We start from the raw sequence: 21,489 nt of genomic DNA, 5'->3' as shown, positions 1-21,489 counted from the left end.
ATCCTCCATCCTACCTTCTTTCCCACAGTGGTTATGCTCAACAAGCATTGTATAAGCACCAATGGGTCTAGTCAGCACTTACTCAAGGCTAAGGACTGTTTATGCGACAGGGCTAGCAACTGCATTACAGGAGAAAGGAAAGCGAGTCACACGGCACCACATACCAGGAAGTACCATTATTTTAGTTAACTTACACAGTCAAACGGCAATAGGAAGTGAATGGAAGTTGCATATAAGCGGTGGGTGGGGGATGGAGTGATTAAAAGGAGTTGTAAATTCCCAGCATATACAATTCCAGTGTTTCTCAACCTTTTTGTAGTAAAGTCACCCTTTAAAGAAAGCAATAGCTTTAGGCACCCCGGTCTAAAAAGTAAAACTAAATAAATTGTACAAAACAACATGTGGCCGTCCAAAATCCATACCAGACCCTTATCCCAGAGAGGGGTCTGATATAAATTTCAAGGGGGGGCCCCATAGAAAAACACAGAAAAAGGGTTCGCCCTTCACATCAGAGTCCCTCCTTTATACCAGGAGCCCACTTTCTTCACATCAGAACTACTTCTGAATCTATGTTCTTCCATGATCCCAGTCACGACAGGTTCTCTTTTGATTCCAGTTGTATCATTTCTTTTATTTATGCCAATTGCCATAATAAATAAGATGTTATTTGCATGGTAATTAATTGAAATAATAGTTATATCTCATACCTCTGGTTCAAATATATCACAGGAGACCGTTTTCACTTGCTTGTCACCTGGTGCGCTCCAGTGTGCTACAGCAAAAGACTTGCAGTAACCAGTGTGCTGAGGGAAGATAATGTATATCTTTTAGTATGCAAATAACAAACATTTTAGTATATCCCAATACAAGGTTTAATCTACAAATTGTGTTCAATAAAATAAAGAGGCATATGCTGTACATTGCATTTTCTGGTGGATGATCATCTCTTTTAAATGTTGTGGTAAACATTTCTAGTGTGTTACTACAATGCAAAAGTGTTAGTTGGCCCTTAATGTTTTGAGGACAACATGGCTTTAACAGTCACTGAGATATGAAAAGATTGAAATTTGCAGTTTGCCTGTGTGACTCCCCCTCCTCATTTGCATCTCCTAGGCGGCAGGCCTAAACCATACAAAAAAGAAAACTGGCATTTCTTGCTCCCCGCAGACGTAAATATCCCCTTCAGCTAATCGATGGTGTTTGTATATAGTAAGTATATGACCTGAAGCACCAATAAAAAAAACCTGTGCTAGAGGAAAAGGATGCTCTGTGTGATCACTGAGACTGTGGCGCTGTAATCACAGCGCCACCTGTCTCAGCTGTCAAGAACTACACACTACACAGACTGTGTCTTATGGGCAGGTGAGCCTTAATGAGCGCAAAATACGGTAAAGGATGTATTACTCCTCGCTCTGGCAGGATTTGGCACTCTACTCTGACGCACTGGGCTGGGGGCAGCTTCCCGTTATCTTCAGGTACAATAAAGGGCTTTTGGTCCTGTACTGCATGTGACGACACCAGTGTGCAAGCACAGCCAGGAACGCATTAGAGAAGAGGCTTTGTGGGACCGGTCACACAGATAGAGGAAGCTTACCCGAGTGAGGAATAAGGTAGGAATTATACCTTATTCTTCAACCCATAGACCTAAAGAGCATTTGACCCTTGGAGTGTGGGAGGCACTGAAAACATATTTTTCAGGTGGCCAGAGGACTTTCATATGAACCTGTGCTTTGCCCGTGGCAAGCAAAATAACACGTTTACCATACCTACGTAATATACGAGTCACTGAAGTTATCACTTGAACAGGCCTATGGACTGTTGGGTTTGCCAAGGAAGCATACAGGTCAAGGAATGAAGCAAATCCCTGCTTGTGCAATGCATTTTTACTACAATATTATTGCACATACAATATGTTTACAGGATGATCATGCCGATATATATATTGTCTTGTGGTTCAGTCTGAAGTTCTTCTGTAAGATTCTATGCATTTGTTACTTAGTACTTACTGCAAATTCACAATTCAGAGGCTCACATTGGGAAGGGTCCTCAGTTGATTTGTTACAGGAAGATTCATGAATGGTGTATTCCACATGATAGGCTCTTCCGGCAACTACCTAGAAATTTTCAACATGAACAAATCCAGTAATTTAATTAGGTACAGTGAAAGTTATTTATTAAAATCTGTTATCCTAAATTCATCTGTAATAAAGATTAGTGCTTTTTTGGTTCGTATTGCCACCACTGCTTATCACATGGACATACCCACTGGTAAAAAAAAATTTGTTTCATTGAGACATAGTTAAAAGAGAACTGTAGGCTAGACATGTGCAATTTGTTTCTTTAAGAATTGAAATTTGTACGAATTTCTGTAAATTTGGACATTCGGATGCATCCGAATTTCCAAAAGACAGAAATAAGAAATCTGGGGGGGCAGGTAACAGGGGGGATACTGTATTATTTTAATGTGTGGGGGGGCACGTAACAGGGGGGAGATTATTATTTTATATGTCGGGGCAGGTAACAGGGAGAGTATATTATTTTGTATGTGGGGGGCAAGGAACAGGGGAGAAAGTGTATTATTTTATATGTGGGGGGGCAGGGAACAGGGGGGGAGTGTATTATTTTATATGTGGGGGGGCAGGGAGCTTATGGTAATATTGTTAAAGTTCTTGTTAACATTTATTTTTGTAACTTTATTCTGCATAAAACATGTAACAGCGTAATTTATAAGATTATTTAAGAGGGTGTGTTTAGGGGCGGAGTTAAGGCTGGGGCAGGGTAGGGGTTAGGTGGGCAACTGGTGGTGAGTAACTCTTAAGGCCTGGCTAGTAGCTCAGGACTTGACATTTTTACCCCTGCTGTAGATGATGATGCATTTAAAGTCTTTGCAATTTTACATTGAGGAACATTATTCTAAAACTGTTCGACAATTTGTAGACGCAGCTTTTCACAGATTGGTGTACCTCTGCCCATCTCTACATCTGAGACACTCTGACTCTCTAATTATATGCTCTTTTCTTACCCAGTCATGAAACTGATCTGTTGCCAATTAACCTAACTAGTTGCAAAATGTTTTTCCAGCTCTTCCTTGTTAGTACCACTTACTTTGCCAGCTGTTTGTTGCCCTGTCCCAACTTTTTTGAGGCGTGTTGTTGCCATTAATTTAAAAATGACCTTATTTTTTTCTTAAAAGGTACATTTTCTCAGTTTAAACATTTGATATGTTTATTATATTATTTATTATATATTATTTTCTATTGTGAATAAAATATGGGTTTATGAGATTTGCAGGTCATTGTATTCTATGTTTATGTAGATTTTATACAGTATCCCAGCTTTTTTGGAATTGGGGTTATACATACAGTATATAAATATATACTATGTGCTCACTGAAACTAAACTATACATTACCTTTTAAATTATAATTTAATGAAAGGCGTAAAGTGTTTTTTTGAACATTGCTTGTCCTGCATTTTAAATAAATAAAGGTTGTCAAGATCTATAACCCTAACCTACTTCTGACAACTGTGGATCAGAAATCAAGTCAAGTTGATACACAGGTAGTGGTGAAAATTATTTTTTAATTCCACATTCCAAATGATGCTACAAGGATTGATTGTTGAATTACTGTCTTAAAAAAACCTCCTATTCCTTACCTGGCTTGCTGCCTTTGTAATATTTCCAAGAAGGAAGTATTTGATGTTGTTGCTCTCACTGTTGAATTTCCCCAGACTATTCTTTGCAACTTCAACAAAGTTGGTGTCATTGAGTGGCTGGGGGAAAAGACAGCCACCACAGCCAATACGCCTCCCTGGAACAGCTGGTTGGCAGATAAAAAAACATAATTTCAATCATATGAAGTTCTACTTTGAAAATCCATTTAAACTGCATTCAAATATAATGGTAACAAGAATAACAGCAATTAAATTAACTCATTAACTGTGAAATTAAGTTCACAAGTGCGGTAAATAGAAATGTGTAAAAAAAAAAAAACTATATACAAATAGTGTTGTTATGTAGGAGTTTGTAAAGCTTTCAGAATGCCTTGTTAGGTTTATTTGGAGACAAATTCATTAAAATGTATGTCAGGTTACAATAAAAAAAAATGTACGCACATTTACCTATTGTTTTATGACTTTAAAGATGCTTCAAGTACTGAAAAAATACCTGCTGATTTGGCCAGAAATGCAATCAGCTCCTAATTGCCTGTTCTGGGCTGAAAACACAGCACCTTTGCTGAGCTGAAATTTGAAAGGAATGCTGTCAGCCATGCTCATCTATGTTTTGCTCAACTACAGAGCACCTCCCCTCTTCTCATCTCCAATACATTGAAGGAGGTGTTCGGAACTACCCGGGTTGATCAGACTCCTTGAGATAACAAGGGCAGAGAACACAGGGCAACTGTAGATTTCTGGTAGGATCAACAGGTATTTTTTTTTCAGTTATCAACATTTATAAAAATCTTTTCAATGTTATAATTAACAGACTGAAAGGGAGCAAACAATGGCTCATTTACAATTCTGCAGTCCGATGCTGTGCCTTTCAACATGTCTTGCATTAAAGAAACTTATTCATTTAAATGGGTTACCAAAGCACCACAATGGAATTAAAAATGTGCCTGCACTTTTTTTACCACAGCGGTTATGCAACATTGTAGTGCACTACACCAAAGGTGCCTTAAAGCTGCATTGGTTTAGTGTGTTGGAGTGCCAGTCAAAATGAGTCACAGGGGTTGATTTACTAACCTTATAAACACACCACAAACATGTATACACCTCTGTAGTGTGTTCCCTCCCAGCATGGTCTATGGGTGGAATCTAAACACCTTTGTAGTGTGTACACACCCTGCAGGTGTGTTGTGCAAAGCCCTGCATGAATTTGCAAGGTGATGTTGTGTAAATTAGCTCTATGTTGTGTTGCTTGCGTTGATGAATGCAGGAATGTAAATGCATGAGCTAACCATTTTTGTCTAAACTGTGAAGCAGCATTATATATGCATCATGTGCATGATTTTTCCATATATGGCATTAGTGGAAATATGCTTTTAGAGACTTTTTGGTTGATAAATACGTTTTGCTGTGTAAAAATCACACGCACCTAGTGCGTGCGTGTGTTTAGGTTAGTAAATCACCCCCACAGCATCACACTGTGGACTGTGTGTTGCAGCAATGCACATTAAGCATATATGTGAAGCTGGTCTTTGAGATGTTTATTGCTAGGGTTTAAATACACTTTAAAAGCAAAAGATTCCCAAATGCCATATAAGTGTCTAAGGCTCATTTAAGACTCATTGACATTGACCTGAGTTAAGTCATTCAGCAAGCTTTGCAAAGTCAAAGATTGTTGGCAAGACAATTGAGTCCTTTCAGTAAGAAATCATGGAAAGTAGTTTGTGAAATATGACATTTATACAAAATGTGTGCAAAGTGGATGCATACATCTTGCAATAATATGTCCCAAAAAGAGTAAATGTTTTGAACAAGATGATTTAAATTGTTTACTTTTAGAATTGTGAAATAAAATTTAAGACATGAAAATTCCCACAAACAAATCTGCCCACCGTACATCACATTTATTAATGGCCACAACCAACATTTTGAAGACTGCACTCCTAATGCCCTAAAAGTAAACCTAACTAAGTTTAAATATGCAAATTACACATATATTAATAGATATATAAATATAAACAATTACACATATAATCAATAATGGGCAGAATGCATAACACATAATGATGATGATGATGATGACAACCCCCGGTCACTGCCAGTCTAAAGCTGGTCATACACCTATAGATTATCTGCAGATTTTCTGTGATCATATGGAAAAGGTGAAGCAGATTCCTCCATCTACGCTACACTGTGTGGATGGAGGAATCTCCCACTGGGCCAAGCTTCAGTACCTTGCTAGTCGGCCTCGCTGGCTCTAAAAATACCTGAACAATCTGATTGGATGCAGGCAATGTTCAGGTGTTTTGAGAGCCAGCGGGGCCAACTAGCAAGTTACTGAAGCTTGGCCCAGTGGGAGATTCCTTCATCCACACAGTTTAGCATAGATGGAGGAATCTGTTGCACTCTATAGGTGTATGGCCAGCTTTAGAGTGGTCAGATTGTGTTTACTTAGCTAAACAATCCATTATAGTCTATAGCATGTTCCAGTACCTAAGCCTGTTAGTGTGGTAAATAAAGAAATGCTAGGCTTTGTCATGGAAAGTTATGCCTATGTGGTAGAATATATCTTAATGGAGATTTCTAGCTCCATGCTAATAGGAAGAAATGTAGGTAGCTTACAGTATATAATATGACCATTGCGTCTAAAGAAACATGTATTTATTGTTATATTGTATTGGCTGTACTACCTCTGGGGTTTGTTTTTAATGTTAGAAGCTTAACTAAAAGTAATTTGAGTTAAGGAGGTCTAGTGCAAATATGTTTTGCTATTGACGGACTTTAAGGGGTTGATTTACTAACCTTATAAACACACCACAAACATGTATACACCTCTGTAGTGTGTTCCCTCCCAGCATGATCTATGGGTGGAATCTAAACACCTTTGTAGTGTGTACACACCCAGCAGGTGTGTTGTGCAAAGCCCTGCCCTGAATTGCAAGGTGATGTTGTGTAAATTAGCTCTACATTGTGTTGCTTGCGTTGATGAATGCAGGAATGTAAATGCATGAGCTAACCATTTTTGTCTAAACTGTGAAGCAGCATTATATATGCATCATGTGCATGATTTTTCCATATATGGCATTAGTGGAAATATGCTTATAGAGACTTTTTGGTTGATAAATACGCTTTGCTGTGTAAAAATCACACGCACCTGGTGCGTGCGTGTGTTTAGGTTAGTAAATCACACCCTAAATGTCTATATTTTATTATTGCATGTGTGAATAAAAGTCTTGTATTGCTGTTTCTAAACATGTGAGACTTCTATCAAAAGCAAAGACAGGTATAAAAGTCTACTGCTTGCAATCCACAAAGTAATGCTTTACCTCTGTGTCCATAAAAACTGGGAAATGGGCTACCAATTTCTGTTAAAGTTCCAGATGTGAGGGTCATCTTGATGCAATCAGGAATTTTGTAACATGTGATTATTATTATATATATTTGATATTCCAGTATGACCTTTTACTTTACCTGGAGTCAAAACGCAGTCGTAATTATGGAGGTGAGCAATCCTTTTTGGTTTGCTAAGTTGAAATGTCACCTTGCACTCTCCAAAAACCTTTAAAAAAATGACATATTAGTATATTAGACATGACATATTAAAAATAACAGATTAGTATATACCGTATCTGTATTTAAGTAAAATAACAGTATTCGACAAACCTGGGGACAAAACTGCTGAGTGGATATTTACTATGCGCCTGGCATGTAACACATTAGTAAATGCATACCTTGGACCACTCACCATTTTACAGGCAGAGGGATCCCTTTACCAGTTCACACATTAAACAACCAGTTTCCCAAAACAGATCTCCAGTCCCCCAATCCTATTGTGTGCTAAACAAACCCATGTAGATTGTGTAGTAGTAGTCAGTATCTATACTGGGCTTTGTTATAATATATGCATTTTAGATTCATATTGCCAATCATTATATAAAAGGATTTTGTGTTTTTCTGAATGGATTCCTATCCATGTATTTTTTTCTATTCAGCTTCTAAAGCCCAGGGTAAAAAAATAGGTAAAAGCACACAGTACTTGTGTATTTAATGTCCACAACAAAATAAGGAATCTGCAGCAAATAAGAACATAGGAACGGAAATCCACCAATTTCAGCACAAATGATCCCGCAACTCCTGATAGTGAAGGGTATCCACAGACTGTAGCAATAGAAAAACAAACAAGGGCATGTAGACCTAGTGCATTCAAATCGGTACGTTTAATAAAGCCAATTAATGCTCTTAAATAAGAATTTGCTACACTAAATAAAATGTGCATTTAAATATATAAAAAAAACTACTAACAAAAAGAAGATACTGGATTTGGCCACTAGATGGGGAAGTAAGTTATAGATACACACTGACGGACATGAAATTATACATTGTGACATTTGGAGTTTGCAAAAGGGGAAATGACGAATTATCTGTAATAACAAAAGATATGTGAGCTATATACAATAGTAATATAAAAACCAAATGGATACATACAGAGGGGATATACGTAATCCATAATTTCCCCTTATGTAAACTTCATTTGTTGCAATATATCATTTAGTGTCTGTCAGTGTGTACCAGTATCTATAACTTATGTCCCCATATAGCTGTCAAACTTAGTATCTTCCTTTTGTAAGTAGGGTTTTTTCAATATTCTGTTTTTACTGTTTACTTTTATTTAATTCTACACAAAATGAATATACTGTAGCAAAATGTTTTTTAAGAGCATTACTTAGCCTTTTTAATATGTATAGCAGCTTAGCTCAGCATATTTGCTGTACATCGCCAATGCCATAGTAACACAAGTGAAAGCTGAGGCACCTTCCGTCCAGAGGTGTGCTCAGTAGACTGTATCTTGCGCTTCCTGGTCCTCTATAGGAGGAACTCTGACAGCGGCAATAACTACACCAAAGCCCCAGCACTGAACACAGCATGTGGGCTTTAGCTGTTTCTACTTCATTGGCACGAGTTGCCATTTTGATTTTACAGTTTTTAATGTACTAGATCTAGGCTCTTGTTTGTTCTTCCATTTTAAAATCCCAGGAAGCTGGAGTGTTCCACCCTGAATAAAACTATATATTTTTCAACAACCATGTATTTGATGTTATCGTAGTGTGGCATCATGTCAAAAACCCTCTATTCATACTGCACAAATGCAACCTCTTGATCAGTATGTCATAGGGACTGATCTTCATTAGATATTGCTATTCTGACCTAAGGCTTTGACCACAAAGAATATTTAGGGGTCTATTAATATGTTTTCCCACAGGGTTCACACAGTTTTCCCACATTTTCCAATCCTATTCAATGTGTTAATCGTGGGCAAGTTATGTGAATCTTGTGTGAATACATTTCTAAATAGACCTGTTGGAATATGATTAGATAAAAGATACAGTTGTACAATGACAATATCCTCGTAAATGACCGAGTTGTGGTATTAAAATGTTTTTCATCCAGCAAAAAGGATATCCAGTCTTCGTCAATCATATATTAGTCAGGTGAGTTGTTTGTGGCCCATGTATATGCAATTCCTGGTAGACTAGGGCTAGGACTAAAACAATTTGTAGCTACCAACCCACTTTGGTTTACAAATCACTTCTTCACAGAATAAGCAACATTTTTGTAACTGTCTGATGTACTTACAGCCTCATAACTGGGCTTGGGTTGGCAGTCATTCCACAGTTTGCGGCTCAGGACATGACAGTCTGTTTCCAACACATCCAGTGTAAGGTAAAATACAGATCCATTTTCCTCCTGTGGGGCAAAAGTAACATTTCATTGGGTCTTTGCTGCACATTATATATGGCATTGTGTTTAAAAAATGGAAGGCAAAATTATTTTTTCCTAAAAGTTGATAGCTACTTTTAAAACACTGAAAGGCCCGTGCTCTCACTTACTATCTATTTACTTATCAGAAAATCTTAGACTTGAAATACCGTATAGTAAAGCCTTGGGCAAAAATCTATAATCCACAGATTCAGTATTTACAATAGTAACAATTTATACCCTTGACATTTATGAGGCAAGAAACAATTAAGGGACTCAGCTAAGAAGATATTAGTGGTGGTATATCAGCCAAGAGTGAAATTTTGAAAAGGGGATTGCTGAACAAGGTATAGAACAATGTGGAAAATACAATAACCCACAACAAGCAACCAGAACACATTCACTGTCCTGCCTAATATAAACTGCTCTAAGATAAAATCATGAAATTCATGTGAATAGTTCCCAAGTTTTTCTGCTGATTGGCTACTATGTGTAACAACTCAACCTTTTGGAAGAACCTTCTATTCTATAGGCTATTATAATTATATCCCCAGATTTACAAACATAAAATTGTTAATGTGTTTGTAAAATGTGAAGTGAATATTCCTGAATCCACTCATCCAAGTAGCTTCTTCAGATCACATGATGGTAGAAAACTCCCTGGCATTTAAGCCTATAAGGGTATTCCAATTATGCACAAGGGTCAGATGTTAATACTTAAGAGTTGATTTACTAAAGGCAAATAGGCTGTTCATTTTGCAAGAGAATTTCTTCTTACCTTAGTGAATGTGGTAAAAATGTACTGTTCAAAGAATACCCAATCATAGGAACAAAGAAATTTAAATAAAGCTGTGTTTTTTGAAGTCAGCAGAGCTTAACCCCATTTACTACGCTAAGGCAAAATTCCCTTTCAAAATGAAAATTCCCTTGCAAAGTGAACAGCCCATTTCCCTTTAGTAAACACTAAACAAAAGGGGCAAAGGGCCTCTTGAATACATCTTCAGGCTCTGTCAATCATCTAGCATGGTACAAAGTTACTTGCCTGACCTGCTTTCTAAGTATTTAAAACCCAAAGTCCAGATATCCATATCAGCCATTCAAGATCAGTCACTTTTCACTTGACATTCAAAACATGGACAATTTTTAACTCGTCAATCGCCGAAATTTTAAACACATGATCAATATTTCTGGATTATCACTTAGTAACGTTAGCAGTGATTTAATACTGGATCTTACTCTTTACAGATTTTGTGAAATTAGCTAATGTTGAGGAAATAACAAAAATAGTGCACATTCACTTTGAACCACCAGTGGACAACAATACCAATAAGCAAAGCAACCAATAAAAATCCAGTGGTAAATATTGAAATCTAACTGAAGACTCATACTTTCATTGTGTGCTTCAATTTGTATAATATTTTAGCTGTGTACACTGCTTTATTAAATAAGCCCGTAAGTATAGTAACAGGGCTGTCAGTTCCAGTTTAAAATAGCTTATAAACACTGAAAAAAACCTAAGTATGCAGTATATGCCAATATTTGTTGAATGTTAATATTGTGATGAAGTTCACAGAGTTATGATCTTGATGTGTTAACTTTTTTTGTTAATTGCATATGTGCATTGCACAATTTTAGAAGAAAAAAATGTTTTGCCAATACTGAAAACATTTTTATTATCATTATTAATATTATTTATTATCTTTAATAGAACATCCAAATTTAAAAGGCCATTATGCTGTTTAACCCTTCTCGTCCACCATCTATATATGAACGTTCTCCCAGCAAGTACCCTTCGACAAGTTCCCTCTGTTCCTGATCTTTTCCTGCTGAGAATGAACCCAAAGGTTTTGAGCACTTCCAGGTATAAAGCTCTCAAAGTCCAAACATAGAGACCCCTGCTATCTCCATAATGAGTACCTGTCACTGCTATCACATAGGGGTTTATTTTCCCCCCTTGTAATAGTAGCAAATACAAAAAAGTGTGTGTGTGTGTGTGTGTGTGTGTGAGTATATATATTAGAGGTGCACCAAAATTTTAAAAAATGTTGGGCCAAAACCGAAAATGTTTTTTTTTTTAACTTTACATATTTTAAATATTTTATTTGTATTTATTTTTACTTTTTACTTTACTCTTAGGGGCTTCGGGGAAATATTGGGGGGGTCTAAACAGACCCCTGATATTTCCCTTTTAAAATAGAAAAAGAGATTAAGAACACAGAGTCCTCAATCTCTTTTCTGCAGCCCCTGTTATCAGTGAACAGGAATCCTCTATGCTGAGTGTTCCTGTTCATTCATAACATGAGGACATAGTGTGGTTACTATATCCACAATCATGAATGAACAGGAGGGGATGTAGATCACTTCCCATTCATTCATAATTGAGGATATAGTAAACATACTATGTCCTCAATTATGTACAAACACTCAGTGATCACTAAGTGTTTGTACCTCGCTCTCCATCCTGACAATGCTCTCTTCCCGCAGTGCTCGGCCGCCTGTGACACTTTCTCTCCTCCCAGCTGGGACACAGAGCAGCGCCCAGCAGGGAGAAGAGAAAGTAGGGATGCACCACGATATCGGCAGAAAAATTGCACTTTTGACATTTAGCCAAAAGTGGCATTCTCTGCCGATATGTTTTGTTATTCAAAACCAAAGAAAAAAAAAAAAACTTTAAATATTAGTTGACTTGGCCGGGATTTGAACATAGGACCTTAGCAATGGGAATCCTTTGCTCTAACCGCTACACTATAGCCTCTGTACTTTAAGCCTAGATGTGTTGTAGAGGTAAAATGGTGTCAATGGTGCAACGAAATTCGTCCAATAACGAATTTCGGGAAATCGGGAATTTCGGATTCGTTTGCATTCGTCTTAGCTGTAATTCGGAATTCGGATGCATCCGAATCTCCGAATTTCCGAAAATTCGTTCAAAACGAATTTCGGAACGAACCGAATCGCACATGTCTAATGTTTACCCTAGAAATATTTATTTTTTAAGTCAACACAGTCCAATATTTTTTTATTTAACCCTTTTACAATAGTCCTGCTGTACATAAAATTTGTCCCAGGCGGATCATGGAGTTACAGCCATTGAACAAGAAAATAATTAAAATCAAGAAATCTAAAATATATGCACTTGTTTATCAACCATACAGCACTGATATATGAATCAAAATCTACACATATCTGGAGTCCCTGTACTTGGGAAAAATAGGAGAAAATAATTTTATGAAAACATTTGAAATAGTATACATTTTAGAAAATACAGTACACATTAAACAAACATATTTGTACTAGGGTTGCACAGATACCAAGTACAGTACTCGGTACAAGTACAAATACATGTACCGATACTTTTGAGCTCCAAGACTATACTAGAGACAAATTCCAAAATTAGGAGGCCGCTGTCATTTGTAAGGAGCACATGGAGCTCATGGGATTAGTACATCTCTGTTTTAATGTACGATTTTGTTTTTATAAATATAAATAAAGGGATGCACAGATACCAGTACTTGACCAAGTACTTACAAGTACGAGTACTGATACATTTTTGTTTATTGTCATGTGACAGTTTTTCTAAAACAATACAGACTAATGGTTTTAGTGGTGGAGTGCCAGAGCCAGGTCCCAGCTGCAACCGCTGCAACCCTTGTAGTTCTCATGAAAATGCCAAGTATCTGCACTGGTACTCGAAAAGTATCTATGTATCCCTAATTTGTACATTTGACAACACACAATAAAAAATCTGAGCTTGGAATTTTTTAAAAAAAATGTGTGCCTACTAAAAGCCTTATATGTCCCTAAAAAAGTGTAAAATTATTTTGGTAGCCAAAATAGTTACCAAGTTATTGTGAGGTTAATCAATGCACACTGAAATGGGTAAATGTGGCCTCTGCATCCAGGTTTTAATGACCTCTGGTTGTAAAAGTGTTAAAAAGTACTAGTCATATGTTTTCCATTCCATCTAGTGTTCTATTTTTTCCCTTCTTGACTATTAGGTAATTCACATTAAAGTGGGGCCTGAGTGGTAATTTCTTGTGTATTCATTCATTTTGATGTAATTGTAAACTACAGAGAACACAAACTTGTAGGCTGCTAGCAATCAATTATTATTTCATTACATTTAACAAGAAACATGAACAAGCTTTGGTCTCTAATGCATGTACACGCATAAGACTATAGCTAGTGGATAACTTATGAGGAAGTGTTGTCAATTGTGTTCATTCTATAGTAAAGCAACATGGTGTTGTTCAACTCTAACAATTGAATATATGCATATGTGTAAAAATGAACAATTAAAAACTTCAAGTTGTTCTCGAAAAGCTAGGTAGAAAAGACTGCTACTTTAATTTCAGTGCAAGGCAGATTGCCATAACAGTGTGCCAGCGTGAACATACATGCAAGAGAGCAAAAACACAAATCAGTTGCCAGCTACAACAGTTCAGCATGTTCCTGGCTATTAGTGATTATTGTCATACTTACATCAAATTGTTCTTGCACATTGGTAATTCGATTGAGCCCAAAGACAAACCCACGCCTCCGATGTGCATTTAACTGCCGCAGAGACAAATCTGCAGCAGCCTCTGCTTGTGTGTCATTGCAAGCAATGGAGGTTAGTTCAGGTTCTGGATTACCACGGTTTTTGCCTGCTCTAATGCAGAGTACATGGACACACAGCAACAGTAATACAGTGATCTTCATCCTTCCCCGATGAAGGAATTAGATGGGTCAGTTATCACTCTACAATTGGCCCAGGCCACATGAAAAAGTCACTTTTGGAAATTACTTATATACAGATTTACCATGTCAAATGCTATATCACCTTTAACCCTTTGTGTCCATCAGCAAACTAAAAAGTCAATGATTAGGTAAATGTCCAACACTAAGCTGCAAAGTCAGGATGAAATCTTAAGCAAAAAATCAATTACTTGATCAGGCATGTGCCCTTTAATCTTGACACAGTGCGCAGAATTTACTAACTTGTTTTGACATAGTATGTAAGGTTGAATAAAGACCAGGATCAATTCAGTTCAACCTGTATGTGGGTGTACCTGTATTTATTAACACTTCACATATCCCTGTACATTCTGCGAAAGAAGAAACTCATCCAGAAGTTTCTTGAATTGATCAATGTTATCACTCAGCAGATATCACCGCCTGCAGGAGGGAATTCCAAACTGTCCCTACTCTCACAGTGAAATACCCCCTATGAATTCTAAGATTGAACCCCTTATCTTCTAACCTCTTGTTGTGTCCCTGAGTTCTCAATACAGTTTTGGGATTAAACAGTTTGTTCCTAATATTGTGGTCCCCATTGATGATTTTGAAGACTGCAATAAGATCCTCTCTTAATTGCCTCTTGGACTTGGTTGTTTGTTCAGTAGGGTTGCCTTTTTTTTTAAAAGCTCAGGCAACATTTTAGGTGCAGATAGAAATCCATACATTTCAAAGGATTCGCCAGTGTTTGTAACTATGTATGTGTGTGGGTTTCTTTTGCATTTTTTACACTGTTTTAATAAAGTGTAATTATTATATTATATTGTACTATTGTTTCAACTTGTTTAATTTCAATGATTTAATTAGGTTTCTGCATAGCGTAAAAAGGTGCACATGATTGGAATCAGGGGGCTACATGTTTTGAAATCATTATGTTCTAGAGAGGGTAAAGATAGAGTTAAACTGGCCATACACTAGTAGATTTCCGAACAAACTTTTATACGAAAGATGTTTCTTTACCACCCAATAATGCCATCAGACACTTGATGAATGTCATTCTGAATTTCGTTTGATTCCAACATTCGATTTTGGAAAGAATGGAGTTTCCCAAACGAAAACCACATTCAATGTTTTTATAAATTCCATACAACATTAGAATACCATATTGAAAATAAAGTGAAAAAAATAAGATACATTTATAAAACACATGGAGCAGTACATAGCGTAAAGCTACCTGACATATTTTATTTAAAATAAAAAAACACTAGAAAACATACTTTCACATTCCTTTGCACATAAGACATGAGCTCGAACAAATCGCATTTATCCTGTTTTTTTTTTTTTTCTCTTCTATTGTACAGACCGAACCAGCCTCACTTCTATCCCAGGCATATGCATGTATCATCAAGCTCCACCGTATGTGATACATCACCCTATGTGTACTTCCTCTGGGGTACAGAGCTTGAGGGTATAAAATGCATATTTAACTACATAGCGTACATTGATCAAGATAGAGATTGGGGGTGGAATCTACACTGATCCACTACCTCCGCCTATATACTAAACTATTCACAGAATAAACAGTCCCACCGGCAACCAAGAGGCTCCAACAGATCTGAGTGAACATATATTGATATACAAATCTAATGATGTAACATATCAATTATTAAACTCCTAAGTAAAATGTTTAAAATGTTCTCAATGTTAAACAACAAATATCCATAAATATAAATATGAAATTCTATATCCCTATATTTAGATACACCATGTGCCCAATATGCAAGAACCCCTTTTCTTTCTTTAACCCATAGATAACCTCACCAATTCTCAATATTATTTTTGACTACCAATGGAAACTTGGCTTATGCCATATTTAGTAATTACTAATAAACCAATTAAGGTTAAATTCTGCATGTTACATATATTGGAGACCATGGTTTGAGCTGCAGTCATCTGATCATTAACTTGAATGAGTGACAGCTGCCGCTTGTAAAAGCCAGATTAGTGATTCCGGCTTCAGAAAAATGCAAGTTCCTGATGCAGGAATCCCTAATCGCACCTAAACCTACAGATATGAATGGGGCCTTATTGTGAGTATATTAGTGTCCGTAGTACCATACCGGATATAATTCAATTTTATTTTAAAGTATGAAATTTGGAAAGCGGCCCTCATGGGAGAGAAAAAAATGTCGAGTGGCCCCCAAGTGAATTGAGTTTGAGAACCCTGCTCTATGCCATTTGGTTTTTAAATTAGGGTTTCCCCTTATAAAATGTAATCCTTTAGGCCACCCTCTTCTTGGTGGCAATGATATGCAGGCTCAGAGAACCTCTGCAATGTGGAATAAAACGGAAGAACTGATACTATAGATAGATAGATAGCCAATATAATCATATGTGGGAAGAAAGAAGAATCTGTGCTGCAATTTCAATGGTAATGACCATTAAATATTGCATTGACATGGAAGTACCACAATACTAAACATTTTAGATATAGATTTTTAAAGAAGAGGGGTGATTTCTTCACTTAAGGGATTCCAGCAAGGATAAATGAGTGGTATTAGATGGTTTTTGGGAAACACTTCTTGTGGACTCACACTGAGAATGTTGGAAGAACTTTGTTGTTGTTTAGACACATTTGTAGAAAACGTTTGTAGTGTTTAATAGGTAATCTTGTTTTTTTCCACTATATTGTCAGTATGGCATACTATTTTTTATTTTCTTTGTATTCCTTTTAGAATCAAACATGCTGCACTATCACTGCACAAAATTACATTTGTGGCGACAGTGTTGGCAGCTGAGGACAGTTACATACACACATATACACCTATATATTAGCAGAAGGGTGTTTGTTTGTTGTGTTACACTTTGCTATGTAATAATAGGGCACATTGATCTTTCTATAGACGTTTATGAAAGAGTGTACAGTAAATTAAAGCTTTTATTCCAAAAACCTGTAATCGGGATAATTCACCTTATGTGGAGCATATCATCTATAACTGTACACCAGGGGTGCCCACAATTTTTTGTATTGAGATCTACTTTTCAAACGAGATCTACCAATTCATTGCGGTCGGAGGGCATGGCTGCGGTGCCATTCACTTCAACACATCACCACACCCCCTCCCACCCCACAACAAAATGAGCCGGCCGCAATCCGATCCGGTGCATTCCGACCACAATAGCGCCGGAACGCACTGAGGATGGTGTGAAGGAGGCTTTAGAAGTCTTAACTGTGCAGCCCCTTAACTATACTGTCAGATCCCACTCAAGCCAATAGCCTACCTGCTACTGGCTCTTCAGGTGTGGTCCCAACGTGCTTGATGCTGCAGACTGGAGTGGGTCAGAGGTGTCCAAAGCTACGGGCGGGGAGGGGCCAGTCAAACGTGCACACTGAAAGAGAGGGAGGAGCAGCCGATGCCACTACGTGCGGGAGGCAATGATTATTGGACGCTGACGAAGACGGAGGGGCGGGCCGAGTGTGCGGACAAAGTGTCTCAGTGTCTGTGCGGGTAGAGGCGGCCACCTATGCTACGTGCGGTAGGAAAGGTTATTGACCGCTTCAGACAGGAGGGGAGAGATAAATGTGTCAGATGCTTTAGCGTCTGACACATTCGGGTACACGGAGCGTGGGACCGGGAGTCGACCCACGATCTACAAGCAATAGCTTTGCGATCGACTGGTAGATCGCGATCGACCTTATGGGCACCCCTGCTGTACACCATCTAAAGCACTTGTCAGGGTAGTTAGGGTTCATATGAGCTATTTTAGCGGAGACCTTACACCACCGAATCATGACTATGTTTGGCTTTATTGTTAGTTACATTGATAGAACATTTGGCGATGGACTTCCAGTTTTGGGCCCAATCTTTCAATGTTTTATTTATATTGAGATCTCCCATCTTTTGTTTTTTATCAACTATTCAAGCAAGAAGAGATCAGTTACTGGGTCTTCAAAAATAATCCCCTGTCCTGCATGCTGAAATTGTAGGTTCTAAAATAAAAATCTGGAATAATACCTGGAACGAAAAATCTCTGAATAGTTCCAGCTAGCATGATATCAGGAAAAGGGAATAGAGACTATTCTGACTCCGATCGTTGTGATAGCGAAATATAACCCTTGCTGAGACCTCTATGCCTGGCCTGTATAAGCAGATATACTCACTGCGGACAATCCTCGTCAGATAGCTGAACTCGTCAATACCGATTCATTCAAAAGAGGTGTTTATTCTTTAACATCAGGTTATAGCAGATGATAGGAACAACAGATGAATGGTGATAGTATTGTGCGGTCAGAAAATGATGCCTTTCCTACGTACTGTGCAGATTACCTGTGTGTCCTTGTTACATGTGGCTTTCAACTGTGCCCATGACACAGGAAGTACTGCACACAGGAAGAAGGGTGGAGCTACACTAGGGGGAAATACATCGTCACATTGAGGAATAACAGAAAACATGTTTGTTACAACAAAAGGCCACTAGATGGCAGCATAGGATAACACATGGATTTAGCTATGAAAAAATAGTTAGGCAAATCACACTATATAAATTCTAACCTATATAACAATGCTAATCTTAACTGAGGCTATGCATCTCATATTCTATGCCCCTGTTGGGGCGGCACAGAGACCATGACTGGAACATTATGGGAGAACATTCTGTATGGGTAGAGCTTTAGAGGTCCTTCCGAATGCAACTGGGAGATTCAGCTACCAAGAAGTGACTTGATGATGTGTCCAAATTATTTTACTTTACCATTAGCTAAATCACACGCCATATAATTTGCATCAAGCGTACGTTTGCTATTGCAGCTCTGATTTTGCTTTAACTAGAGATGCACCAATACCGATACTAGTATCGGTATTGGTGCTGATACAGAGTATTATGCAACTTTATGCAATATTATGCAGTATTATGCAAGTATGATAACTTCCCTGATACTGGAACTTCCGGTCAGAGGGAGATTTCCTCTGACCGGCAGTGCCACAAGAGAACATGGAGGCAGCTTACCGGCCAATCAGGAAGCCGGGAGGTTGGTAATGACCCGCCTCCCGTCTTCCTGATTGGCTGAGTAAACATTATTTGATTTCTTGAACTTTGTGAGGTGACCTTTCTGAGATCCCAGCACCTTAGGTACAAGTAACACACAGTGGATGATGCTGAGTGTTCCTGATATTGCCTGCCGCAGTTGAATCTGATTTAATTAAAGCAGCAGCGTGCTTTTAACTTTCTCGATCTCAAAATGAGTAACAGTACTCTGGTAAGTTTCATCTGATTCAGCAGCATATTTCTCTATGGTATCATTTGTTTAAACTAAAGTTTTACACAATGTTTGTCCTGCTGTTCTATCTGTCACCCACATAATGATTGCATAGCACTGTTTGCACAGTGCTTTTGTGCAGGTCTATGCATTTTACAAATCCTTGAGCACACAATTTCAAACTTTAGCAGCAAAGACATTTTACACAATGTTGAACTGTTTACACAAAACAGAACAGCATCCTTGATCTACTAAATGTTTGCCAATTTCAAAAACGTGTGTTTGTTGGACCTTCATCCTCCCCACACATGCACTTCCACCCCCTTTCTCTCTCATACGTGGGCATTTATCTATCTAACTATCTTTTTTACTGAGCCCCCTCCCGACACTTCTGGAAATTTTGATTAGATGAATATGAGACCTCAGTCACCATGAAGCCTCCTGGGATACTCATGTCCCACATTCCAGGAGGCCTTAGTTTGCTCTACAGTTCACTGCCACTGTGCATCATCAGGGGGCCGCCTGTAAGAACCCGGAAGAAGCAGCCGGCCCCCTGATGACGTAAGTAAAAGAGATGCAGCGCGTGATCCGGCGTGTGGTGGCAGAATGTAACAGGACAACACTGGATTTGCTGGACCTGTGAGAATGCATTTTGAGGATAACGCAGGAAACTAAGTTAGAGTGGCTTAAAAAAGATAACATGGGGAAAGGGATATTTTTTCGCATATGTGCGTCATAAGAATAATATGTAGACAACAGACATTAGAAAAGTGGTAGGATATTCTTCACTAATTTAAAAAATATTAGAAAAAAATGGTACAAAGAAGATGAACATAGGGGAAATATGGTATGTCTTATCTCCCAGACCATTCCAAATATTACAATAATATTAGTCACAATAAGCACACCTAATTTGCTGTTCAAGCGCCTTAAAAAAAACTTGATGTGTTAAGAAAAAAAGTACACTGCTAAGTACACTGCTTGCCAAAAAAAAAACGCCAATATTTAATTGGACCACCTTTAGCTTTGATTACGGCACGCATTCGCAGGGCATCGTTTCGATATGCTTATGCAATGTCACAAAATGTATTTACAACCAGAGTTGCATTATTTTTTTCACCAAGGTCGTGTAGTGGTGATGTGAGAGTCAGGCCACTGTGTAAGTCTTCTCCATCACATCCAAATGATTGTCAACAGGGTTAAGGTCATGTACATGGTGGCATGTGAGATGCATGTGTGAGAATTATGTCTCATGCTCCTGAACCACTCTGAACCACTCACAATTCTGGCATTGTTATCTTGGAATATGCCTGTGCCATCAGGGAAGAAAAAAACACACTGATGGAAAAACCTGGTCATTCAGTATATTCGGAGAACTCAGGAAAGGCAGGAGGACAGCATGTATATATATATATATATATTAGCCATTTTATATAATTGACTCAACTGTTTTTGAGTTAGTAATTTCACACCTGACAGTTCATGGCTATTAGATCATCCAACACCCCCAAACCACGGTAGCAGAAGGATGGGAGAGAAGAAATAGTAAGGCGAAGGTAAAGCAGGAGAGCTGGTAACGGTAAGCACAATGTTCCAGTAGGGGCTTTCCGGGGGGGTTCAATTAGACAGGAACCTTCAGAATATGTGTAATATATAGTGGCTTACCTCTTTTTGTGTTGTATGTGGGTCCTGTCAGCAATGGAGTCCACAAGCAACCACCTCCCCCCAGCTGGGAAAATGATCTGAGATGCAATTCCTGCGGGCTCCATTTTTATTAATTAATCAGGGGTGTGGTGCCATGCTTCTGCATCTTCATGCCCCCTGATTTATCAATTCGCTATTGTTATAAGTAGTAGGGCTCATTCACACCATGCCATGTCCATTGAACTGTGTTGATCTGCATTAATTAAAGCCAGCTCAAGGCTCTGTTCATACAGGTGCAGTGCATAAAAATGCAGCATGTTACAACATGTCACAAGTTGAAAAAAAAGTTTGTTATGTTTCAATAAAGTTTGAAAGAAGAAAGAACGTAAACAGTGGGTGCACAATGCACACCATAACATAACACATGCCTGCAGGTGTGAATGAGTCCTT

General features: G+C 38.1%; 1 protein-coding gene across 1 annotated transcript in view; it reads right to left on the bottom strand.

The window, feature by feature from the left end:
* Positions 1 to 701: 701 nt before the first annotated feature.
* LOC108795774 (fetuin-B-like) overlaps positions 702 to 21,489 on the bottom strand; it is a 31,239-nt gene continuing 10,451 nt past the window's right edge. The window contains exons 3-8 of the mRNA XM_018567076.1: positions 13,905 to 14,073; positions 9,303 to 9,413; positions 7,140 to 7,227; positions 3,657 to 3,811; positions 2,007 to 2,114; positions 702 to 803 (exon numbers count right to left, since the gene is read on the bottom strand). Coding sequence (XP_018422578.1) covers positions 702 to 803; positions 2,007 to 2,114; positions 3,657 to 3,811; positions 7,140 to 7,227; positions 9,303 to 9,413; positions 13,905 to 14,073 — 733 coding nt within the window. The remainder of the gene's footprint in view (positions 804 to 2,006; positions 2,115 to 3,656; positions 3,812 to 7,139; positions 7,228 to 9,302; positions 9,414 to 13,904; positions 14,074 to 21,489) is intronic.

Source organism: Nanorana parkeri, unplaced genomic scaffold (genome assembly GCF_000935625.1).
Source record: "Nanorana parkeri isolate BGI_ZX_2015 unplaced genomic scaffold, ASM93562v1 scaffold29, whole genome shotgun sequence".
Lineage (NCBI taxonomy): Eukaryota > Metazoa > Chordata > Amphibia > Anura > Dicroglossidae > Nanorana > Nanorana parkeri.
This window is presented reverse-complemented; position numbering and strand designations above follow the sequence as displayed.